This window comes from Adiantum capillus-veneris, chromosome 25 (assembly GCF_014529385.1).
Source record: "Adiantum capillus-veneris isolate H3 chromosome 25, ASM1452938v2, whole genome shotgun sequence".
NCBI lineage: Eukaryota > Viridiplantae > Streptophyta > Polypodiopsida > Polypodiales > Pteridaceae > Adiantum > Adiantum capillus-veneris.
In genome coordinates, this window is record NC_140955.1 from 144,146,629 (window position 1) to 144,163,175 (window position 16,547).

At 40.5% G+C, this 16,547-nt stretch overlaps 1 protein-coding gene across 1 annotated transcript; it reads left to right on the forward strand.

The window, feature by feature from the left end:
* Window positions 1–3,937: 3,937 nt before the first annotated feature.
* On the forward strand, window positions 3,938–15,969 carry LOC147425787 (putative LRR receptor-like serine/threonine-protein kinase At1g67720). Its single transcript, XM_086499534.1, has 13 exons — window positions 3,938–4,023; window positions 4,157–4,596; window positions 6,018–6,066; window positions 6,189–6,257; window positions 6,395–6,466; window positions 10,018–10,091; window positions 11,120–11,125; window positions 13,953–14,149; window positions 14,333–14,456; window positions 14,553–14,621; window positions 14,796–14,985; window positions 15,191–15,323; window positions 15,682–15,969. Exons 1-13 carry the CDS (start codon window positions 3,938–3,940, stop codon window positions 15,967–15,969), a joined length of 1,797 nt encoding a protein of 598 aa, XP_086355660.1.
* Window positions 15,970–16,547: the final 578 nt, after the last annotated feature.

Genomic DNA, 16,547 nt, shown 5'->3' on the forward strand with positions numbered 1-16,547 from the left:
ATAGGGTTGTAGAAAACTTCAAGTACTGGAGTTCTAGTCCATAAAATTCCAATTTTGGTAGATGCAAACATCTCCACTTTTAGCATTATCAAGATAGCTCTTTAAATCCACATTTGGCATACATTTAGCCTTGGCCTTTTAAATCCACATTTGACGTACACTTAGCATTAAACTAGCTTGTTACCAAGCCCAATAATCATGTACACTTCAATTAGGCACAATATACCTCCTTCTGCTCTTTTTCCATCATGGAAACGAAGTTGCACAAAAACATAGTATTGATCTTTGTATCATTCATACTTTTGAGATAGTCATTCTAGATTCTGGATCATTCACTTGTTATCTTAACCATATTATGAAATTGAATGCAATCCTAGTTGTCTCATAATCTGAAGTCTATTTTAGTTCAATCCGTTTGTTTAGATGAAGTTTGATGTCAAGTCATCTGATGTCTAAATCTAGCGCCTAGTATTCTAAAATTTAATGTTCCCGTCTGGTCATCTGTTCATCTAAACTTGGTCAACTACTTTGAGTCTAACTCTAGAATGAACTATCAAGAAATCCATCTTATTCTAGTGCTCGAGGGGTCACTATGTATAAATTGTGTATATCACGTGCATTCAAGGACTATTTTTAAAACTCCTTATTTGCAAACTTTTGAAAGATAAAATAAACCCTTTTCCTATTCAATCTATGAATTGTTTCTACAATTTTATTTTATCATACCCTTATGTAAGTGAAAATGTGAGAAAAAATCAAAATAAATAATCCCTTCTACTGCACTACATAATAGTTACATAATTATTAATTGACCCCCTAGTAATTCCAGTGTCATGAGTCAATATAAAATTGCTCATTTACCCCAAAGGAATCCCTTTAGAATCTTCATGAATCACTATAAAATGGACATGTACCTGCTATGAACAGTGTCAACCACCACCAATTCCTCTACGACATGGACTAGAAGAATCATCTGATTCATCAAATCACTTGTAGGAAACTGATTCTCTACCATGCACGCAGTCTATTGAATTAAGATGTTCCTCTTCAATGGAATTCTTATGGATCTCTTGTGATGATATCCACCTAACAGACTTGCTAATTATGTAAACGTTATTCTTAATACTATCTAGGAGGCAATCCTTCATGGTGATTGGCATTGCAAACTGCAAGAGTTTGTGCCAATCCTGCTAAGGTTTTTATTCTTTATAAATGCTATGTTTAGCCCGTGCATGCAACCCATGGGAGGTTTAAACTTTCAAACCCTCTTCTTGGCATGTTGCACCTTTTGAAGCATCCATGGTGAACATGGAAGCATAAATTTAATATTTGTCTTTGTTTTGGGATAGAGTTATGGCATGCGATCTTGTTCTTGCGATTTGTCTCTTTTGCCCCTGGATCTCTTTCTTGCCGGCCATGGTCTTCTACAAAGAGTTTACCACATTCTTAATGAAGTACTAGAGAACCTGTATAGACGTTATCTTGCCTAAAACATCCTCCTTGTACCGCTTGGCACCGCATTTTGGGCAGTCTTGCATGTGCTCGTACTCTTTACAGAAGAGGATCAAATCATTTCAACATGCATGGATCCTGTTGTAATCCATGCCCATTGATCTGTGATAAGCTTATGGATGTCTTCTTCAGTGGCCGGCATTTCATTACCACTGGATATAATTTTCTCCTTTAGCAATCTGAAAATGGTAATATCAAGAAACATTATCATGGTTAGATCATTAACATGTTTTCACATCAAAATTATGGCTCCGTTATAGAGTGAGATACATGCATGCTTGCGCAATGCATCGCCCTTATCTTGATGAAGATTGATATGTTGTCACTACATATATTCCATATCTTTGGCTGTCATACTTTGTGGTTCAGTTCCCATGTCCAAGAGTGCATCATCTTTTCAATGTGCTCCTATTCAACGTCGATCTTGGATACACTAGCATTTGAGATAGAATAGTAGCCTAGCTTGAAAATTATTCTTCTTTGCGCTAGTCATGAATCTGTTTGTGTTGTCTCAAAACGCTAGACTTGAATCATATATAGGTCATGCAAATTACGTACCATAGCTGTATCAAACACACCATATTTACTTGTGTGTATGTTACAAATCCATTGTTTTAAAAAAAGCTCATATTTGCATTGCATGTAAAATCTTCTCCTAGGGATCACCTTCTTCCATCTACTTTGTCTCTCTCTCTCTCTCTCTCTCTCTCTCTCTCTCTCTCTCTCTCTCTCTCTCTCTCTCTCTCTCTCTCTCTCTCTCTCTCTCTCTCTCTCTCTCTCTCTCTCTCTCTCTCACACACACACACACACACACACACACACACACACACACACACACACACAAAGAGGAAAATTAGATGGATACATTGATATGGGATGTAAGTGAGATGAAAAATGTATTCAAGCCATGGACTGATGATGCAAAGGTAATGCACTTTTGATTCATCTATTATGCAAGTTACAGCCAAATCAAAGAATATGGAGAATAAGGATGCAAAAGAGATGAAAGAATGAGAACAATAATCCAAGAACCATAGCTGTTATCTACGGGATTGCCAAAGAAGAGTTGGAAACACCTCCATCTCTTGTAAGTAGAGTACTCCTCAAGGCGGCCTATCCTATCGTAAGTAGTATGGTTAATGAAACAAAACGAAAGATTATCCTTGAGAATAGTTGGATCTACCTCAAATGGGCCATTTCCAAACCACATGCATCCAACGTCGTGGACATTAATATTGAGAAGCTCTCCAAGAGGTAGGTGCCTACCATTTTGAAAAATCAAAATCCTATAGGAATCATTTGTGATATTAAACCTAAGAAGACAAGAATGGTCTAATTGGCTTGGAAGCCGAGGAGTCAACCGCGTTCCAATACAATAGTTTTGAGTTCTTTCTCTACTTTTTTCCTCAGGAAATGCATAAGGTGATAGACTTTAGGAATCATAAATTAGTATCTCTCCCCGCCTCAAAGAAGTATAAAATGAGAAATTGAGCTGGAGCGGTCGAGCCAGCGTCTGCTGGCTGCTCTCAAAAGTGGCATGCCATGTCGCAAGTTGCAGAGACCCCCCCCCCCCCACCCCCCACCCCAAACTTCCCATAAAAAACAAGAAGAGCCCGAGGCTCTGCACAACGTCACAAAGCACGGCGCAGCCTGCATGGAGTCATCATCCTGCCATCCTCTCTTTACCTGCATTGCTCTGCATGTCATGCTTCTCTGGTCCTTTGCACAATCGCAACAACCTGGTAATCTCTGCTGCGAGTACAGTCTAGCAGAACCACCATTCCTTCTGCTTTGCATCCATTTCTGATACCCCACAAGCCTGTTACACTCCATATTTCTTATATCTGCATAGCTTACATAAACATAAATCGGATTTGAGCTCCGCTTGCCTCTTTTTATATGGCATTGATTTTTGGTTGATGCTATATGCAGGCTTTCTGAGTATCGACTGTGGTTCTGATTCGGACACCATCTTATACACCGACGCCAAGGGGATAGAGTGGGTGGCTGATTCAAAGCTGATCAATGAAGGGACGCCGAGACGAGTGGACGAGTACACCGACCACGTGTTGACTACCATGCGCTTGTTTGATGGAAATCAAAGCAAATACTGCTACAGCTTGGCCAACAGTCTTGTGGAAGCAGGAGCCTTCTTCCTCATTCGAGTTGGAATTGGGCCTTGGAAAACCCCACCTTACACACCCAAAGACTCAGATGGAAGATTTTGATTCAAGATGATCGTGGATGTGAGTGTTTGGGTGGATGTGAGTGTCCCGTATGGATCGACAACTTGGTGGAGTTTTGATATGTATACACGTGCTCAACGCAACAGCATTGATTTTTGCTTGGCCCGCAAATCCCCCAATGGGGATTCTCTGTACTGGAGCTTCGGCCTCTGCCATCAACTCTTACAGCAACGTTACACATGACTTCCACCAATGTCATCGCCGATTGTTTTGGACATACAGATTACGGGGTACCGACGGCGCCGGACTCGGATTCCTTTATCAGGTACGTCTAGCTTTAATTCTTCTGTAATTGACCTTACCGTACATTAGTATGAGCGAGGAAGCAACAATAAAAGGGGGGAATTTTTTGTAACTAGGTACAACTTTGATGCATTGGATCGGATATGGATCGCCAGAAAGGCATTGGCGACAGAAAACGTGAATACGACGACCTTGGCAATTGACGCGAACCTAAAGGATGAGCCGCCCAGCAGGATTTTGCAAACCACACTCGTGGGCAGTCCGGATATCAGTGTGTGGTACTCAGAGTTGCAACGCAGCTCCGAGTACGTAGCGGTATTCTACTTTGCAGAGATTGACCCAGCGGTGACTGCCTCTGGTCAGCGTACATTCAACATCTATGCAAATGATCAACTAATGAACACTGCAATAGATGTGTTTGCACTCGTTGGAGCAAATGCCGCTTATGCCTATTCCCTGGATTTTACTCCCAACTCAACGGGTGACATGACCTTCACTTTCACTCCCACTACCACTTCTATTTACCCAGCTTTCCTTGCGGCTGTCGAGCTCTTTGAACTAAAACCAATGGCAAATCTCACCTCTGCCACTACGGGTCAGTCAGCCTTCTAATATATAATCACCCCATTTTCTTTTTATTTTATGTTTGGCATTGTTGAAAGTGTGGATACACATTCATGATAAATTAAGTGCAACACAAGAGTTTCTCTCCCATTGGACACAACTGATTTTCCAGTCCATCCTAATAGCATGATTCAGGTTGTGTTCACATCAGGTGGCGGGGGAAGCTCCCACCTTGACCCTCCACCCAATCACGCTTTTGGAAAGGCAATCAAGCGTTCACACAAGGCAGTGGAAGACAAGAGAGTTCCTACCATGTCTCTCTCTCTCTCTCTCTCTCTCTCTCTCTCTCTCTCTCTCTCTCTCTCTCTCTCTCTCTCTCTCTCTCTCTCTCTCTCCGACTGACAGGGCCACTAAGCTTAGGAGATCCAAACGTCCCACAACTGGGGTCCTCAGCTCTGCCAAAGACCGATGCTGGATATCATAGGATAGGATCTTGATTCCAACATCTCAGCCTTTCATTTTATCCCACTTCACTTTAGCTCAGTTCCGTTTCAGTTTTTTTCAATCTTTACATAGACATAGTATCAGATTAACCATTTGTAAACTCTTTTGTCTCATAGGTCACTTTTGCCTTTCTAAGACGTTAATAAATCATTTCATTCATCTCTCTCTCTCTCTCTCTCTCTCTCTCTCTCTCTCTCTCTCTCTCTCTCTCTCTCTCTCTCTCTCCCCCCCCCCCCCCTTCCAAAACACACGAACACACACACACACACACACACCGAACTCTTTCGATCCTCCACGCAGTCACCTTCACTAAAGTTCCTTCCACATGATGTGAACAAGAGTCTTATTGTCTTCCACCTGGAAGCTTTTACAGCTTAGCTTTTTTCCACCGAGTTGATGTGAACCCATCCTTAGTGAAATTATCTCAAGCATTGTTATTCAAGATGCACTAGATTATACAACTTCAGTATTTTCCCAAATATGACAAAACAAACAATCACTCTATGGTGCATGGACATGTGGAAATTGTTGGCAGCATTTTAATGAAAGCTTGTTTTGCTACTTAATAACTAGATCAAGGACCATTTTCACAATGATATGGATATGAATATATATACGTCCAACTGATGTGAACACGTTTTGTTATTAATTTGAGATTGTATGCCAAAACAAGGAGTTTCATTGCAATTTGTTTTGTGATCAGTGAGTGTAATTGAAGACATAAAAGCCAGTCTCGGCCTAACTAGATCCACTGGCGATCCATGCTTTCCAGCTGGCTACAAATACCCTTGAATTAATTGTTCGGGGGACTCTAGAATCACAGCATTGTAAGGGTAACAAGGGACCCTTTTTGGTTTGAAGTTGGAAATGGTGAGGCTATAACTTTCTTTCTCACCGTGTATATCTTCTCCTTTGTGTCTTGAAGAATGTTATCAAAGTATGGTACAGGTGGTGAAATTCCTGCAGCTATCAAGTCACTTCCTACACTTATTGAAATGTAAGTATTCTAACACATACTTCTTTCCTCTTGTTCTTTGCAAACTCATTTTTATTGTTCATATATGTGGTTATTCATGGTAATAACATCAATAGCCTGTGTTGTATATCTCTTTCTTGTAGATATCTCGATGGGAATAATTTACAAGGAGAAATTCCCGATCTTAGTTCTCTACTTATCCTTGAAACTTTGTACGTGGGCTACTTTATTGTGGAGAATTGGGTACTTGAAATAGAGTTTAGGATTGCTCTAGACCCTTAGAAAGTTGCCTTGAACTTTAGTTTGTAGATGTTTGCAAGTCTTACTACCTTCTTTTCCAAGCTTGCAGGGATCTCAGCAACAATAATCTCACTGGTGCTATTCCTGATTCCTTGGCATCACTAAAGAATCTAAAAGTCTTGTAAGTTTCAAAACCAAGAAATTTTCGACTCTCTTTATTTTGAAACTTAAGGATTTTCGATGCCCAAAAGAATAGACATCTCTCTCTCTCTCTCTCTCTCTCTCTCTCTCTCTCTCTCTCACTCACACACACCAACACACACACACACACACACATGAAGTCGTTATAGGGGCTTTGGGAGTTGTAGAAATTGTGGCTAGAGTACTTCCCACATTAGTATCCTACATATCTGGCTTGTGGGAGTCATCTCAACAACTAGCATTGGGGGAAGGCTCCAAGTGCTAGTTTGCATGGATCTCAACTTGGGTTCAGCTACATGGTTTTACTATGGATAGATTTCCACACTTTCACTACTTGTACCATCTCTTGCATTTTCACACCCAAAGATTGATAGGATAAGAATCTCACCCGTATCCTTCTATACATTATCGAGGATGGATCTATCTTCTTTCTACATGGATTCACACCTAGCACAATTTTTTCATGTATCATAAGGACAACATGGTATTTCCTCTCACGAGCTCCAAATAGAGGCAATTGATATATCGTAGTAATACCTGGAGCAATGGATACCTAGAGCCAAAGGTAGAGGATCTTAATAAGAGAAATATTTGACATTCTCCCTACAATTACAAGAAAAACATGTCGAGAGACATAGTGACCCACTTCTCAAAGAAACAAATTGAAATCTCCATGGACCACATCAAAAGAAATAAGTAGCTAGGATCTCAAATATTGGCGTGTTATGTTAGTGATGCAAGTCTACTAGTGCGGCCAAACTGCCACATAAATAACCCCCTTGAAACCTTCAACTGGCCATATCTTGCCCATTCACAAGCTTCGCTTGAGGATTTGGAAAAACCAGCATGCTCCACATCATGATTACTTGAATCCTGTTTAACGTGAAAACCCTCCCACCCTATCCCTTACGAATCTACAGAGACTTCTAACTTTGCCAAACTGCCACATAAATAACCCCCTTGAAACCTTCAACTGGCCATATCTTGCCCATTCACAAGCTTCGCTTGAGGATTTGGAAAAACCAGCATGCTCCACATCATGATTACTTGAATCCTGTTTAACATCAAAACCCTCCCACCCTATCCCTTACGAATCTACAGAGACTTCTAACTTTGCCAACTATCATACCTTTCACACCGTAGCTTTGTTCGAGGAGCCATCCGGCTTGTTATAAAGCACTTCAACCACCACATTCCAAGGCATAATTCTTGCAATTTGAACACCTTTATTTGTCCTCACATCATAGCTCCGTTCGAGGAGATGTCTGGATCGGCTTGTAAAGCACTTCAACAACCACACTCCAAGGCATAATTATTTCACTTTGAACATCTTTATTTGTCCTCATTATTGGCCCATTTTTTGAGACCTTCTTGATCTAGAAAACCATAATAAACATACATTTCTGATATCACTTGCCTTACCTGGACCTTTACACATGCTTAAGCACTCTAGCTTGCACCTATCTGCTTACATGTCCATGATTGTGCCCATTCCTAGAATTGACCAACTTCGGCTGCACCATCGTTGCCCAACCCCCTTGTTGAACATTTATGTTCAACCAAAAGCAAGCTTATTGAAATTTGAAAGCTGCAACACCATACTAGCAAGTAAGAAAACTGAAAAAACACTATCATATGTACAAATCTTCAACTTCATTTCACACTACCCTTTTAGGTGGGTTTCCCAAACCCCTTGGCTAAAATTTGATGTGCATCAAGCACCAAACTCCTATCAAAATATAGCTTGAGCAACACACCATTCATCCTATGCCTTAAAGGCTTACCATTTTCTCTCACCAATTGATAGGTCCCATTAGGAAAATTCTTTTGCACCTTGTACAGACCCGTCCACTATTTCTTGAACTTATTCTAGAAATGAAATTCAAGTAGCTATCATACTTCATCACTAGGTCTCCTTCCCATATCTTCTTGTCTGATAAACTTTGATTAAACTTAGCAACGTGTTTCTCATAGTCGTCCCCATTGTTGTTTGTCCGTCCATTTCTAAAGCTTCAAGACCAGCAATCCAATCTTGCAAAACCCCCTTTCAAGTAGCATTGACTCGCCACATACCCTTCAAAACACCTAGTTGTGCATTCACTAGAAGTATTGCCTCCTTACCATATACCACCTTGAACGGAGTAAAATTTGTATCCACCTTATAAGATGTCATGTACGCCCATAAGAACTTCTTTAAATTTTCCTCACATTTTTCCTTCTGCTTGTATACATACTTTGGATTGGTAAGTCTGTTTATGTAGTCTCCTAGGAAACCACATTTGGATGCAGTGAGGTGCACTTTGCACGATGTGAGTGCTACTTTGGAGTATGCAATATTTTATAGGAATGATGTGAAGTTGCAGCTCTATGGATACACATATACGGATTGGGAAGATTGTACATACAATTGCAAGTCTACCAGTAGACTCATGTTCTCACTTGAGAGTGCTCCTATCACATAATGTAGCAAGGAGAAACCTACCATTTCTCTTTTGAATACAGAGGCAGAGTACATAGGTGCTTCAGGGGTAGCATGTGAGGTAGCATAACTAGGATCTCTACTTCACAACCTTGGTGGACAGGTATAGAGATCGGTTTTCATATATTGTGACAACCTCAATAGCATACAATTGGCACAAAAACCTAGTGCTTCATCCTAAGACAAAGCACATTGAGGTGCACTACCACTTCATCATAGAGAGGGTTTTAGTAGGCAACATCTACCTGGAGTACATGGTGACAAATGAGTAGGTTGTAGATATCTTCATGATGGTCCTTGGAGCAAAGAAGCTACAATGATTTCAAGCGAGGCTTGTCATACAAGAGATGGCATTGAGCTTGAGGAGGAGTGTTGAGATGTCACGCTCAACTCTTGGATGACTACCACTCATAGTTGTTATCATCACTGGCCTGCCTTGGCGAATATGCTTATCTTTGCAAGTGATGCTACTACACCGAGCTGGTCTACCTACCAGAGTGATGGCACACTTATCTACTAGCCTCACTCACTAGTGGTTTACATTGGACCGTTGTACTAGTTCCCTTTTTATGTTGTATTTTCCCTTGTGTTTGTAGACCTTTTATCTTCAGTTTGTGAAGAAGAAGAAGTACAATATTTTACCTCCATCTATGTGTGTGTGCTTGCGAGTGCTGAATCTCTCTACTTCTCTATCTTTTGACATAGTTTCATGCTCTTCATTCTTTGTTGAATGCTTCATACGTATTAGGGCTAACATTGTTTGTCTTAAATTTTTCTTTTAGGTACTTGCAAAACAATAGTTTATCAGGACAGATACCAGCTGCTCTTCTACAACGTCAACAGGCATCACTATTAACATTTGAATACGTCTTTGGTCAACTAAAAATTCAATTAGAAAATTTAAGTTTTGATGTAAACTAGTTGGGAAAAGGAGCTGTTCTTTTTAAGGCTTGCTTGTGCTTGAGATAACTTTTTTTTAAGGGAGTTTTGATAATTTTATCATGTTTCATATTATGTACATCATAGTGACATGATTTTTTTGGTCTATCTAGATATTCAGGAAACCCTCTGTGTGAACGCAACAATGAAGATTGTGTCCCTTCACCATCCTCGCCAGAATCCAATGGTAGTCCCCCTTCCCCCCCATCCAAAAATAGCAGCACCAAATCAATTGTAGGAGGCGTAGTAGCTGGAATTTTGGTGGTGGCCATTGCTATTTGTGTTGCTGCCTACTATTGTTGTTTCAAGAAGAAACCCTAAGGTACATAATTCAGCTCTCAATTGAGACTCTCTCCGATGCATGTTTCTTTGTTTTGTTTCTCAAAAGGGAAGTTGCAATGCAAAGATTACTAAAGGCACCTCTCTCAATAACTAAGGGGTGCTACCAATAAAATATTAAAGCATGTTTCTTTGTGTTGTTTCTCAAAAGGGAAGGTGTAATGCACAACTTACTAAAGGTACTTTTTGAATAACAAAGGGATGCCACCAATCCTTAAGATTCATTGGGGTCATGTGTGTGTTTTTTGGCTCACCAAGAAACAACCAAATAATAGGTAGTACCAACGTTTCATTAGATGGAATCTAAAGACATCCCTTGGGAACTTGAAAAGGAAAAGGGAGTTTGCGCTGGATTAAAAACCTTATTTTGACGTCCGCCAATGCTAGGTGGATGACCTCTCTCTCTCTCTCTCTCTCTCTCTCTCTCTCTCTCTCTCTCTCTATATATATATATATATATATATATATATATATGTGTGTGTGTGTGTGTGTGTGTGTGTGTGTGTGTGTCCCCCTCTTGTGCGAGAAGATCTTTGATGCCTCTTGGCAGTATTGTCCATGCTTGCTTCTCTCATTGGAGCAAATCTGCATATTTCTCTTTTCTCTCTCGTGCTCGTCGGATAGAATTTTGAGGCGATGGTAAATTATATCATCTTTTTCTTATCTTGCTACGCAAATCTCTGTCTCTTGGGATGGTGGAGCACACAAACGTAGGGCGCAACCTTGAGCATCAAAGGTGGAGGGGGACGACCCTGCAGGGGAGGTGGTCTATCTTCTTTTGCTTCTCTCAGTGTAAAAATCTCTCAGCCTCTTGGGATGGTGGGCAAATGAACGGAGGGCGCAACCTTGAGCATTAGAGGCATACAAAGTGGTTAGGAGAAGGTGATTTTTGTGTAGCCTCTTGAGTCCTATCAAGTGTATGGAATTTTTCACATGAGGGGAAGAGAAAGAGGTGGATTTGATTTCGAGAAATGGACACAGAGAGAATTTTTTTAAACCTAGATGCAGCACCCTGCATGTGGACGTTGTGCTGCTCTCCGCGAGCTGCTACTTGTAGTGGCTAGCACAAGTAGGAATTGAAGAGAACGGGCTGCAAGCAAGGCTGGGGAATGAGGGTAGGGAATCAAGCATACCGGTCTACAAAGGAACGAATGTAATGAGGGTGGGGGTGTTGCAAGCACGATATACGGGAGAGCAAAGTTGTGACGCATTTGTGTGAGCGTGGTGATGCAGGTGATACATGCTTGCGTGCTTCGAAAACAGATTGAGAGGGAATTTGAAGAGATTCATACTTTTTTCAAGATTAACTTTAAACCGTAGCTTTCTATTACAACTTCTCAAAGAAAGTCATGTCTTTGAAGTCCTCGTTCTATATCAAGCAATCAAAACTATATTGTCACCATTAAGGTGTAGGGAATGGTCATTTGCTGACCATTCCCTAGAATCTAGGCAATTGCATGCAAAAGGTCGAGAGATGTGTGGGAGCGTGGATTCTGGGTGAATGATCTGCAAGGGACCATAGTGTCGGGAGGAGGGGGCCAGCACACTGTACAATCCACGTTGCACCCTATTCCACAACTTTCGAGCTCTTGCATTGTCATTGGTCAGAGCTGCACTATTTCCTCTATCCTACAAGCATTGTCATCCGTCAGAGCTGCACTCTGTCCTGGACTAGACTTTCCTTTCAATGCAGCGACAGCATTACGTGTGCAGTGTTGTGTAAGCACCTCCTCCCATTACAATTGATGCATTACATGTGTTGTGGTGGTAGCACCATGTCCCATTCAAGCTGCTGACCTGTCAGTACGTCATTTGATGGTCCAAGTTTGAAATTCAAAGTGTTGATGTGTTGCAAATCTGACAGTTGCAATGCTGATTACGGTCCCTCAACCCCATTACGTTTGCTTAGCTAGGAGCACCTGGTTGGAGGAGCAACATGTGGATTTTTCATGCTGACATGGTGCTAATCTGGCGGTTGCAGCATCGATTTTTGCGTAGGAAAATCATGGAGATGGACGATACAGAGTGCATGCCCCTCGACTCCCGACCTCGATGGTTAATGTAGCTATATTTTATACATGTAGATTCCACAACCCTTCCTTCCTAGTGTACTTTAAGAGGGGAAGTTATAGGTAAGGGAATTGTGTTCAAGAACTTGGGCGCTCCACTTGGGGTGGGCATCACAGATAAGCAAAAATTTCATTGGTTCTTGACCAAAATAAATAGCAAAATGAGAAGGTGGAAGTTTGTGCTCCTCTCCTTTCATAGCAGAGTCACAATGATCAATGCTTTCATGATCCCGTAGCCCAAATTGACAAAATCCAATTGGAAATAATTTTTGAAGCCTATCAAACGGTTTCTATGAAAAAGCAGCACAAAAACCTCAACCCCTTGCCAATGGGGGAGATGTGAATGGGTAGCAAGACCAAAGAGTCAAGGTGGGATTGCAATATGACCCTATGGTACATGTAGAAGCTTTGTGTGCCAAACTGGTGATCTCTTTGATAGACCAAAAGGACGAATGGGCTAGCATGGCCTTGGATATGATTAATGAAGCAAAGCTTAAGGGCGCACTTCAAAGAATGCCACAGTGTATGAAAGATATTGGCACCCTCTTGGACACTCTTGAACCTTGGAGGCTGCATAAGGGAGCAAGTACAAAAGTGTAGCAAAGCAGCATCAACCCTGGAATGGGGGGAAAATTTTAGTTACTTTAGGGATTCCTCTCTAAATTGGTCCCCCTGGCTCCCCCAACTTGGAGAGGGTTCCTTACACCCCTTTTGGAGGGAAGTTGCAGGCCTTGTGAACAACAAAGGTATCTCTAAACTATGTCATCTTTGGTATGACCAAAGCCTTTCCTGGAAGGATGTGGATCTCGTAATGAAAGGCTTCTGATTGGTGGACTATTGAAGTGCTTACAACCTCACCTCCACCTGTCAATGGATAGAGAGCTCTCGCTTCCCAAGACCCAAAGTATTTATAATGTGTTGATATACAAAGCGGATTAGTTCGTCCCACTCACCAAAATTTGGAAGAAAAACTAGACAAAGGAGTGCAAGAAAGATAGTACTAAGGCCATTTGGGAGAGTAAATGTCCGCAATACATGAAGGTGTTCATCTGGAAGGTGCTCCAGAGAGCCTTGCCTATAGGGATCAAGGTGCACGCTAGAGGGCTTGGTTTTGACACCTGCTATGGTTGTAGGTCAACCTTTGAAGACCCCTTCATCAATTCCTCAGTTCCCTACTTCACCACAGGGGTTGTCCGCAAAGGTTTGTGAATGGGTATGGAAGACTTGGAAGATCATCTTCTTTATTGATGACCTGATCTTAAGGAGGAGAAGATTTCAAAGTCAGGCCATCTTGGTGTGCACCCAAATTACTAGATTTTTCTACCCGAACCAGGTCTAGAAGTCCATAAATCTTCGAGTTTTTGAGGTCAAACTGCATGTGGCCCATTTTGATGATATCTTGCGCATGAGCACTGAACTCATCCATGGTGCTGGAGCAAGAAGAAGGTCAGTGAACAAGGACGATGAATGGACTCATGCATTGAGATGCTTAGAAGTTAGAACACTTGAGAGGGTAGGCTCATCACCGTTGGTTTTGTTTCCTTTGTGTTTGTGTACAAGTCTCCATTGAAACCCTAGCTATTACGATTCTTCTTTTAATTTTTCTCACATGGTTTTTGACTTCCTCTTTTCCTTTTCAGGGATGCCAGATCCAAATCTCACTATCCAAAAATTCAGTTTTGAAGAAATCAAAATTGCCACAAATAATTTTCGCACCAAGCTTGGTGAAGGGGGATTTGGTCCAGTGTACAAAGGTTGCCTTCCAGATGGTCTCTTTGTTGCTATCAAGGTTGCCTCAAATGTTGCAAACCAACGAACAAGGGAATTTATAAACGAGGTAGCCTAGCTAACAGAAGCTGCGTTTGTTATTTTCTTCAAATACGAGTTTGATTGTTTTGTGAATGCTTGTGCATACACAATTTCAATTTCTTTTTTCTCTCTTTTCCAAATGAATATGGTCCTTCTAATCCATCGAGCCATTCAGAAACCATTACTCTTCTAACCTAACGTTTTTTTGAAGGTTGATCTTTTATCACGGATACACCATAAAAATCTTGTGGGGCTCCTTGGATTTTGCAATGACAAAGAGTTGGCACTCGTATATGAGTTCATGTCAAATGGGTCCTTATTTGATTGTCTTCATGGTGAGCTCACAAAATGACTACTTGCAACAATGAGAATTTGTGAGTGCATCATGCTAGAGTTGAAATTCTCTAACTTCTTGTGGCCTTTCTATGAAGGCCCATATGCAATGGCTTCCCCCTTGCCATGGCACAAACGTTTGAGAATCATGGTCAATGCTGCACAACGTAATTCATCACTAGTTTTGTGCTTGCATGCACGCACACGTTCTTGCATACCATGGTAGTTTGCTTGCACATATGTTTGTGTTTGTGTTTGTGTATGTGTCTACATTGCATCATGCTAGTGTTGTGCACAAATGGCAAGTTTTCTCTTTTTAGACATGAGATATGAAAATGCAGGCTTTGATTACTTGCATAATGGATGCAACCCTCGAATCATTCATAGAGATATCAAGAGCACTAACATTCTACTAGATGATAATATGGAGGCCAAGATATCAGATTTTGGAATCTCAAGGGACTACATCAGGAGTGAAAATGGAGCCCCGGCAACATCTTTGATGGGCAGCATGGGATACATGGATCCTGAGTAAGCACAACTTTGCTAACACTGCATTGTTTTGTTCTGATCTTTTTGTCTTCCCATTTTTACTTCACCCTTCAAAGTATATGGTCATGGTGATAATTAACTATTTTGGAGCATTTATATTGTTTTTGTCGGGTACCAAATGTCCTCCTTTGTATCAGCTCATTACTTTCTCTAAAAAAAAACATGGACATCATCAATGTTACAGATACATGTCCACTATGACATTGACAGAGAAAGTCGACATATATAGCTTTGGAGTGCTTCTTTTTGAGGTTGTAAGTGGCAAGGCAGCTATTTTCAAAGACAATCCTCACTCGCAGACCAGTATTGTGAAGTGGGTAATGTTGTCAAACTTTCTTCTTTATCACAGAGAGATATGGCAAAAGAAGGAAGAAACATAACTTTTCCTCTTTATTTATAAATAAGACCTCATACTCATCCCTTCAATCTAAGGATAAAAAACCCTCTATTAATTATCTACAATTAGCCCTCATTTAGCAACAAAGTTGTGCATTATCTTTTGTAGGTGCAAAATTAGTCACACATTTGCTTGATTAATACTTTCTCATTACATTCCAAGATTTCTTCAAAGCATGTGCCATTGATATTGAGTCACTTTTGCTTTGTTAACCCAAAATGTGGTTTTTTGAACATTGCATTGTCCAAATAAAATCTCACATGATTTTGTATGAACAGGCAAGAGCCTCCATCAACCGTGGGGTGGTTGAAGACATTGTGGATGTGTCCCTACATCGTGAATTTGATGTCCAGTCAGTTTGGAAAGTAGTAGATGTTGCACTAGCATGTGTCCAAATTCCGAGCTCCAAGAGGCCCAAGATGAGTGAGATTTATCTTGATTTAAGAGAAGTTGAGAAAATAGAACTTGAAAGCAAAGAAAGGCAGGATATCGACCAACCTTCAATGGAATTCATAGATAATAGCAACTATAGCACTATGTCCTACACACATGTCAGTGCAAGGTAATGTTTATTCATCAATAACTCTATAATTGCCATGAGAAACTTATAGGACTCAGCAGATTTAAATAATAAAACCATTGATAAAATAGTCATACCAAAACACAAGGTGATTTTTTCATGGATTGTACTTTCTTTTTAGCAATAAAATAACCCATTGTTTTAGAAAAAACAATGGTTTTTCATGGTTTTTTCTTTTAGAAAAAACCCATTAATAAAATAGTCATACCAAACGATAAGGTTTCTTTTTCATGGATTTCAAATTCTATATACTATGTTTGAAAAGATTTCATAAGGGATGCTTAATGTATGTGATTCGAGTGCTTATATCTTGGTACAAACCTTCTACTTTCTCCCTGCATATCTAATTACAAATGCGATTGTATCAAGCTATATGTGTATTTTCAAGATATTTTGAAATTTTATCTGAAAATTAATGTCTTCAAAGCAAGGAATACCCACAAAGAACATGACATAGAAAAAATATAGTGACGCTTGAACGTAGAAAATAGCAAGCATCCCCTGAATTACAAGTTGCGCAAATGATGTTTATGTGTGCCCAACCACACACACACACACATTTTT